At 28.4% G+C, this 10,517-nt stretch overlaps 1 protein-coding gene across 2 annotated transcripts; it reads right to left on the bottom strand.

Moving 5' to 3' along the window:
• Positions 1 to 500: 500 nt before the first annotated feature.
• Positions 501 to 9,226, bottom strand: LOC111715908 (uncharacterized). Of its 2 annotated transcripts, none has more exons than XM_023491306.1 (5): positions 9,091 to 9,226; positions 6,423 to 6,530; positions 3,937 to 4,386; positions 2,663 to 2,713; positions 501 to 1,552 (listed from the first exon to the last, which is right to left on the bottom strand). In XM_023491306.1, the coding sequence occupies exons 2-5, from the start codon at positions 6,521 to 6,523 to the stop codon at positions 1,486 to 1,488; spliced, it is 669 nt and encodes a 222-aa protein (XP_023347074.1). In that variant the 5' UTR covers positions 6,524 to 6,530; positions 9,091 to 9,226; the 3' UTR covers positions 501 to 1,485. The 2 variants fall into 2 exon arrangements, with proteins under 2 accessions (XP_023347074.1, XP_023347073.1); XM_023491305.1 differs by lacking the exon at positions 9,091 to 9,226 and adding an exon at positions 6,595 to 7,347.
• Positions 9,227 to 10,517: the final 1,291 nt, after the last annotated feature.

The raw sequence follows: 10,517 nt of genomic DNA, 5'->3' as shown, positions 1-10,517 counted from the left end.
TACTATCGAGATTTAAAATACATATCGTACAAGGTGCGAAGCGCCCCTCTTACTTTCAATATTCACCTTTTTGTTTCTGCAAACTTTTCTTCTTCGTAAACTTTAAACAATGGTAAACCTTCCAAGGGGCCAAGTGAGTTTTTCCCAAAAAAATAGAATTATCGGTTTAGCTTTATTTGAGGTTTAATTGACACAAACAAACCAACAGACACACAACCAGACAATAAAAATGTATACATAAACTGCAGATGAAACTTTTTATTATTAAAACGATTCAGTCAGATTTATTGGACTCTATCAAGAACTCCTTTACCGCCACAAACTTAAATATCTTAGCAAATATTGAATTTGTCCTACGTCGCTAATCTACATATTGTCATGCCAGTTCAATTTTGAACCACTGATTCACAGTTGAATATAAAAAAGGATTTGAATTGGTGATTCAAATTTGAACCGGCGGTAGTTCAAATTACATAACTCAAGTGTCATAAAACTAATATTATAAAAATTTATTTTAAAACTAAAAACAAATTACATTATAATGTATTCAGTTTAAATCACAGTTACAGTATCAACAATACATCAATTGTATTGACATTTGACATGGCAAAAAATTGGTTAGAAAAGGAAAATGATTTTAGGCTCAAGTTATACCTTTAAATATTCCAATAAACATAAAACACAACAATTGTTTAGAATGAAAAGACCTATTTCACTAAATAAGTGACTTGATATGTTACTATTAAAACGATGTGCTTTGTAACAACATCAAATACACTTAATTACTGCTTGAATGTCGTCTTCCTATTCCACGGTTTCCTGGTTATCACTGTATGACAATTTGGTGAAGCATCACAGATATTTTGGCAATTAATCCCTAAACCTCAAACCCATATCATTGTAAGAAAAGAAAACATAAAATGTTTTTAACAGTTTACATTGTAGAATGAAATAACCGTTATTAACGATATATTAAAAATGTTGCTAAAACCTCTATATAAGTTTTTGTAAGTGCAAATCATTCTTTAAATAATATATATGTTTTGTATGTACATAAGCTCATCTAATGCTATTTAGTGCCCTGTAATGGCTGCACCTACAGAGTGTCCCACGAAACATGACAGTTGGTGAATAATTTAAAATGTCTTCTTCCATAATAAATTATTTGATAAAAAAGAAAATGATAAACAAAATATTCAATGGCAGTAATTTTATAGCTAATTTGGATTTTAAAGTTAAATATATTTGTTTTAAAGATTTTTTGAAACTAAATAAACTGCAAAAAGTATAGAGTAAAGAGTATAGAGTATATGGAAGAAGACATTTAAAACTATTCACCAACTGTCATGTTTCATGGAACACCCTGTAGGTGCGGGCAATGGTTAAGATTTTCCTCTAAAACTTGGCTTCTTTTCTTTTCAAATATTTCTTGTTTCCAAATATTTTATTGTAATTGTACTTTGTTGAATTGTTTTAGAAATATTGTTATTGAAAACTATCAAATATTTCATTCAGGGAAATATCTTTTACATCTAGTTCTCCTCTTTCAAACCTAGAACAATAATATACATTATACAATATACAATATACATTATATATTATACATTATACATTATACATTATACATTATACATTATACATTATACATTATACATTATACATTATACATTATACATTATACATTATACACTATACATTATACATTATACATTATACATTTACATTATACATTATACATTATACATCATACATTATACATTTTTATACATTATACATTATACGATATACATTATACATTATACATTATACATTATACATTATACAATATACATTATACATTATACATTATACATTATAAATTTTCTATATGTTAATGGGGCTTTCCGTTTGTTAACGAATGGAAATTGACGGTTCTGACCGGTTCTGACGGATATCAGAATTTCTCCATACTTTTCAAAATCTTGTGGATAAAAATTTCTTACACATTATACTTTTTACATGATATGACAGGATGCATTATACATTATACATTATTAAAATCCTAAACCAACTTTTAAAAGGAAATAAGAAAATAATAAAGATATATATTCAAGAGGAATAACACTGTACAATGTACATTGTGGGTATTCTTTATACATTATTTAAATCTTAAACCAAGTTTTAAAAAAGAAATTAGAAAAATAATTAAAATAGTCCACAGTAAATTTTACAGTACAATAAATATATCCACTGCAGTTACAGTGTAATGTGATAGAAAACTCTTCAATCTCTTAAATCGTATTCCCTGTTATGTTGAAATATTGCAAATATAGAATTAAAGTTTCTCAAGATACCGAATGGAAAGAATTTTAGCCAGGTCTAGACCTTGCACAACTGCCCATCGCTTGTCGAATTGAAAAAACTGATTCAAATAGTTCCTGAATATTTAACTTTGAGTCTGTGGTTCAAATTTGAACCGTCAGTGGGTAGTTCAGCAACACAGCTCAAATACTTTAAATTCGGTCTTTGTACCTATATTATTTCTATTTTCTTCAGTTTTACTGAATTGAAAGGTTAAAATACAACCTAACAGTTCTAACTTTTAGAATCCAAACTTTAATCTTTTTAAACAGATTAGAATCCAAACTTAAATCTTGTTCAACAAATTAACTGAAATACAAACCTAGCACACTTTCTTCTGCAATGTTTTCTGTAACATTCCAACATATCTCTCCTGAACAAAGGAATCAAGGTTAGGAATTTCAGCTTCAAGGAGTTATACAGTTGGAAGCATTGAACATTTAGCTAGCTGGGAGCATTGATTATATAGTTGTTAGCATTGAATATTTAGTTGGGAGCATTAGTTGAATATAGTTGAGAGATTGATAATATAGTTGGGAGATTGATAATATAGTTGGGAGATTGATAATATAGTTGGGAGATTGATAATATAGTTGGGAGATTGATAATATAGTTGTTAGCATTGAATATTTAGCTGGGAGCATTAGTTGAATATAGTTGAGAGATTGATAATATAGTTGAGAGATTGATAATATAGTTGAGAGATGGATAATATAGTTGGGAGATTGATAATATAGTTGGGAGATTGATAATCTAGTTGGGAGCATTGATTATATAGTTGTTAGCATTGAATATTTAGTTAGGAGCATTAGTTATATATAGTTGAGAGATTGATAATATAGTTGGGAGCATTGATAATACAATTGGTAGCTTTTAGTTTAAAAATGGGAGCATTAAATATATTTTTGGGAGCATTGAATATATTGTTGAAAGCTTTGAATATTTAGATTAAAGCATTGAATATATAGTTGGGAGCATTGAAAATATAGTTGTTAGGATTGAATATATAGTTGGGAGCATTGAAAATATAGTTGTTAGCATTGAGTATATAGTTGGGAGCATTGAATATATAGTTGTTAGCGTTGTATATATAGATTGGAGCATCAAATATATATTTAGTTGAGAGCATTGAATATATAGTTGGAAGCTTTTATTATACAGCTTGGAGCAATGAATATTCAATAGCAAGCATTATATATAGATAGTTGAAAGCATTGAATATATAGTTTGAAGCACATAATATATAGTTGGTAGCATTGAAAACATAGTTGGGAGCATTGATTTAAAAGTAGAAAGAATTAAAAATTCAGTTGGAAGTATTTATTAATGATTATACAATTGGGTGCGAGTATTTAATATACAGTTGGAAGCATTTAGTATACAGTTGGAAGCATTGATTATACAGTTAGGAGCATTTAATATAAGTTGGGAGTATTGAAAATATAGTTGAGAGCATTTAATATACAGATAAATGAAAAAGGGTTTAAAAGTTTGAAATAGAAAAGTAGAAAAAAACGTCTTTCAATATTTCAATATTTAGACTGAAATTGAAGTTTTAAAAGTGTAGATAAACCTAATAACTATTCATATACTAACCTTTGTTTATATATCTCTGAATTAGTATCTTCTTCAACGTCAAGTATTTGATTTTCTTCAACATCTGGAACTTCTAGTATAGTGTAAACAGTATTGGTAGATGTGTTTTTTTGAGTGCATGTTGTAGTTTCTACAATATTCCTTGAATCAGCTTTCTTAATCACTGTAACCTCGTCATCTTCTATTTTACTTTTTCTTCTTTTTTTTTGGTTTAATCTTTCAGTAACAAGATGATGTTTGCTTTTTCTCCTATTTCTTCTTAATAACTGATTAGACAATGATTTAGATGATCTTAGTGATGATAATATTGTAGATTCAGCTGATGGTAAGGATGACATTGTTGTTAGTAGGATGGATGATGCATGTGATGCTTTTGAAGATGTTTGAACTGCTGGAAATATAGTTGAAGACATCCTAGTGGTAGTTACGGATACACATACAGTCAATCCTCTGTAATAAAATCTTGATAAGCCTTTTACTTTTTCAATCTGAAGTTGAAATTTCCAGTGGCCGAATTTAAAGAATTTGAGCGGCGGTTTAAATTTAAGCCGCGGTTTAAATATGATTGGTTCCACTTAAAATTGTATTAAATGTTTCAAGATTTAAGCCGGCGATAAATTTAAACCGGGTTTTGGCGGATTTAAACCGCGGCTCAAATTCTTTAAATTCCATCTCAGGTAATTCAAACCTAGACTATTTGATCCAGTAGAAATTTGAGATTTAAATATCAAAAGGTCTACAAAATTAGTTCCTTTATATAGGTTTTAAAGCGCTGTATATAACGTGTACTGTTGTACAGAAATAAAGCTTTGCAGTAGTACAGTTTACTACTGTACTGTGAAACAACTGAACAGTCTTATTTTTTGTACAATTCTATAAATGTTTTACTGTTATACAGTTCTACCTTGGTACTGCCTTTATTGCATACAAACTTCACATTTTCTTTTCTTTTATATTAAACTGAAAGTTTATTATCCAGGTTTAGAAAGTCTAAATAATTCCTATTCTAACCTGCTCCACCCTTGAGAGTAAACAAACTAAATGTCGTATTGATTAAACTTAATGTTTTAGAAATACTTCATCAACTAAATAAACACTTGAACAAACATCTTTAATTAAACATTGCATACTTAATACGTTTAACCAAAGCCACTTTCTTTCAGATTCCGCCCTTATTCAAAAATATGCAGAGGAATTGAGTCTTTGCCACAAACTCAAATTTTGTAATTCCTATATCTTTCCAACCTGAATGGGTAAATTTAGTTTATTTGATCTAACAGTTTATATAGTTTGAAATTTCTTAGGTCTCCCGATATTATATTGACAAGATATAGTAATTAGAAAATCAGAGCTTCTGGCAAAGAAATAGTAAATTTCAAAAACATTTTCAGAATATGTGTTTTTTTTAATATACTAATCTTTCAGCACGCTTCGCGCCCATCTTTTATTTCAATTGTAAACATTTTCTCTTTGTAAATCAAAAATAAACAAAAATTCGCGGATTTTATGAAAACAATTAGAAATTTACATTTATATTTTTTTAAAATTTAATTCTTAAATATTCATATTGGAAAATATTCATAAAATTATTTAGATCGATCTAAGTTACTTCTTCTTCCTCTCTGGGTATACTCATCATAAGTTAAAACTTTTTAAAATGATATTTGCAAGATTATGGAGCTAAAAGATAACATTTTTACAAAAAATAAATACAAGGAAACAGTGTAAAATCTGCTAAAATTAATGATAAAAGAATGTAAAAATTGAACCTGTTTTTTAATTCCTAACTAAAGATATTTGATTTCTTTTGTTATGGTACAGGGTGTCTCAATAAACATGAGCATTCAATGTTGATTTTGATATCACTTTTGTAAATAATCTGTTGAGTTAGTAATAGTATGATGATACCTACAAGGAAAGCTGTATTTCGTCTGCTAGAGATAAGAATTTGTTTGTTTATGTTTTGATTGCTATACTTTTGTGCTTTGTAAAATGAGAAATTCTATACAAACACAGTACAGTTGTTAAATTCTATACAAACACAGTACAGTTGTTAAATTCTATGTACAGTTGTTAAATTCTATACAAACACAGTACAGTTGTTAAATTCTATACAAACACAGTACAGTTGTTAAATTCTATACAAACACAGTACAGTTGTTAAATTCTATACAAACACAGTACAGTTGTTAAATTCTATACAAACACAGTACAGTTGTTCCTCAAGTCATTGTTTATTTTGTAGAAATGTTAGAGAACATCACGCAATGTTTTGCAGATTAACAAAGCAGTCTTTTAACCCGTTTAAATGACAAATATTGACGCAGACATTACTTTATTATGACCAATGAAATTAAGTAACACAAAACTAAATTGTAACAAAGCCGACTTCGAATTCGTCTCTTCAGTTCCATGTTTTTTGGGACACCCTGTATGAACGAATAAATTATGAAATATGCATTTATTAAAGGTGAATGTAATCTTACTTGTTATAAAGCTGACTTGAAGATTCTGGATCTTCTACCGGAACTACTTCAACTAAACTTGTATAGTTGGATGGAACTAGTAAAGTGGGCGCAATTCTCATCTTATCTCTGAAATATTTTAATATAAGAATATTGATAGGGGCGGCCATTACATTACATTTGTCAACTGAACCTGTCGTCATTTGATCCCGTTGTCAATTGATCCAGTTATCATTTGATCCCGTTGATGTTATTTAATCCAGTGCATCATTAGATCTAGTTGTTATTTAATCCAGTTGTTATTTGATCCATTTATTATATAATCCAGTTATCATTTAAGTATTTTTTTATTTGTTCCAGTCATCAGCTAATTCAGTTGTTATTCAATCCAGTTAGTAATTAATCCAGTTGTCATTTGATCCAGATGTTATTTGATCCAGACGTCATTTGATTCAGCTGTCATTTAATCCAGTTATCATTTAATCCGTTTATCATTTCAATCCGGTTATTATTTGATCTAGTTATCCGCTAATCCAGTTATTATTCAATCCAGCTATTAGTAAATTCCAGTTGTCCTTTTTTCCAGTTGTTATTTGATCCAGACGTCATTTGATTCAGCTGTCATTTAATCCCGTTTTTAGTTAATCCATTTATCATTTAGTCCAGTTAATTGAGTTAATCCATTTATCATTTAGTCCAGTTTTTAGTTAATCCATTTATCATTTAGTCCAGTTAATTGAGTTAATCCATTTATCATTTTCGTTTTTAGTTAATTCATTTATCATTTAGTCCAGTTAATTGAGTTAATCTAGATCTTGGTCAATCCAGTTCATGACGCGATCACAGTAAATCAGTTTTTACTCTTTTTTTAAATATATTTCACACGGGGTGTTTTAGATTTAAGAACCGTTCAATGTTACTAAACACAATTTATTTTTGTATCACATTTCTTGTATTTTTAGTTTTACAATTTGATATGAACTGAAAGAATGAATGCAAAAAAATAAAACTTGTTTTAACATTTCATTGTAAAAGCTGAATCTAGAAAGCAAATAAAACAATAAAAAAGGATTTTAAAACAGTAAGACTGCCTTAATATAACTATTGCTTCTAAATTTTTAATTTAAAATATTTAAAGTTTTTCTCATTTTTTTTCTCTTGAAATTCATTTATGTCAGATAGATTTTTTAAAGTTTTACAATCTTGGTCTTATTATTATTATTCTTGAATTCTTTTCAGTTTTCTTTTTTCTTCGTTTTCCAAAATAAGTTTAAATTCTTTTTCTAATTTATGCATTTGAATCTTAAAGTTAATGTAGAAATGCAAATAGTTTTGCATACAATAGTTATTTTCAGATTCAGAAAAATAAATTGGAACTCTATAAATTACAACATTTATTTATTTAGGAAACCTTATAATTATTATCAATATCACCCAAACTCATAATTTAAAAACAATGTTTTCAAGAAAATGATTCTGATTATAAAGGGGGGGGGAGTTTTCTTATCATTTTTAGTGTTTTTCTATGCAAAATTGATAATTCCTAACTTGCATTGATAAAGGAACTGATTACTTGTCACAAATTCTAACTCACTAATCTTTGCAACTTGATGACCTATAGACCAATATTATTTCAAACTGTAAATTGTGTGCTATAAAAAGTCTAGCTGGGTTGAAAATTCGTAAAAGTTTACAATATCATGTTGCAAACATTTAGTGATTCGATTTTGTAATTAAAATGACGTAGTTGTACAACGAGTACAACGTTATTTGACATTGTACATTGTACATTACATAGTACATTGTACAACCCAGTACAAAGTGTTAAGTTCCATGTTGAAAGTGTTAAGTAAACATATTAAATATATCGTGATCTACCTTGATAATGGTTAAATTTAGAAACCAAAGCATATATTATAGATCCTGGTTTAGTATCAATATAGTTACCCATGTAACCCTAGAGTCGGAAACTGAAGAGGATATGAATAAACGTTCTAGTGTAAGTGTGTATATCATAATTTAAGAAATGTTTATAAAATTAAATTTCAACCCGGTTTCAAGACCCAAGGATTGTCCTAAAACTAAAAAGTTCATAAAAAAATCACTAAGGTAAAATCACTAAAACTATTATCTCTCAAAGTCACATTACGAAAATATTTAAACAACTCCTTTAAATAAATTCTAAAAGAATGTCGTTTAACAAGATTGAATAAAATATTAAGTTTAGTCATTTAGAAAAGAGATTAAATCTGGTTTCTACAGAGCCAGGATGAGACTTTTCAGACGACTGATTCTAACATAAATAAATTAGATTCATGGTTCAATACATTGAATTTCCGATTATAAACTCATTTTAATTTTTGCTGCTTAATGTTTGCAAAAAAAATTAGGGTTTCCAAACGTAATATGCGCAGCTTAACAATAACCATAAACTTGTTGAAAAGTTAACTTGCTGCATTTTATGCCAAACCAAATATCATACTTGTATACGACAAAATATAGGTTTCTAATGATATGGATCTCAGAAGAATAATACAAACTTTGCGCTTCATTGCGCTAAATATTACCGCATGTATAGCTAAAAACATATTTTTATTGTTATTAAAGGCAATTTTTAACAAAATTGAATAAAAAGTTGTTTCGCATGGAAACGCTTGAAAAGATCGAGTTCTAAAAGGGAGTTCTCTACCTATAGAATTATTTGTGCATGAATAACCTGGTATTATTATTTCTTTATCGTACTGTTCAAATACATTTCAACTTTAACTCTCACAATCATCTGTGTAAAACAAATCTTGAAGTTGCAAGGGCCTGCAGAGTGCAGACTGCACACTGCAACGAATTGGAGGAAACTAAACTACGCAAATTCACTGAATAGTTTCAGCTCTGTCATTTACAGTTAAAGGTTACGCAGAATTTAAACTTTTCTAAAATCATTTTACAGAAGCAAAATTAATAGTATTCAACTTGGAATTCTAAGGCATGTTTATAAAATACATTTTTCACAAAATTTAAAAATGTGCCCCTCAAATGGGGTTTAATGATAAAAAATCACTAGTGTTAGCGAAAATGAAAAATTTGACAATATATAATATGGGTATCCATTGAACCAGCTTGAAAACAAGAGTTCCAAACAATTTACAGAATTGAAAAATTTTGAAAATTGGGCAAGTTATGGTCAAAAATAGTTTTTTTATTTGAATAAATTTCATTACAGTATTGAAAAATATCTTTTTTGACCTTACTCAGTCAAATTTTAATATTTTTCGATTCTGTAAATTGATTTAATACCCAAAAGGTATTTCAAAATTTTCATTTTCCCTTATAAATATTAACCCGCATTTGAGGGGCACATTTTTGATTTTTGTGAAAAATATATTTTATAAACATGTCTTAATATTCCAAGTAGAATACTTTTTTGCTTCTGTAAAATTATTTCAGAAAAAGTTCACACCCTTAGTGCGGGGTCTTTCAATTTCAACACTTTGGATGCTTTGACCGTGTAGTAAAGCATCAAAAAATTATTTTGAAAGCATCAAAAACATAATTTCAAAGCATCAAACGCAAAAAGCAATGAATAAGCAAAGAACTAGGAAGCATTGCTTTTAACTTTAACAAAAAACTGACGAGGAAACATTATATTATCAAGCCTAAAAGAATAACTGAGATATGTTTGTGTCTTAAACTAGAATGTTGTCTTTAAATATTAAAAGTCATAATCGTATAAAAGACATACTCTTAAACAAAATTGACCAAGAAAAAGGTGACTCAGACATGATTGGGACTGAGAAGATGTTTTTGTGACTCAGAAAGTGTCTTAGACAAAGCTGTGAATTAGAATTTTAACTTAGAAAGTGTCTAAGAGACAAAATGGTCTGAAAGTGTGACTTAGAATGCATGGGCCTTGAATATAATAAAGCCTGACAACTGTGATTTAGACATAAATGTGACTGAAACGGTGTTATAGACCTTATTAAGACTTAGAATTGTGACTTAGAATAGGTTTTAAACACAATGAAATCTAAATTCATGACTCATACATAGCTTTGAGTTATAATTGAGTCTTACAATGTGTCCATGACATATTTGTTTTTAAGTCTTTTAATTATTATCATG

This window comes from Eurytemora carolleeae, unplaced genomic scaffold (assembly GCF_000591075.1).
Source record: "Eurytemora carolleeae unplaced genomic scaffold, Eaff_2.0 scaffold1903, whole genome shotgun sequence".
Classification (NCBI taxonomy): Eukaryota; Metazoa; Arthropoda; class Copepoda; order Calanoida; family Temoridae; genus Eurytemora; species Eurytemora carolleeae.
This window is presented reverse-complemented; position numbering and strand designations above follow the sequence as displayed.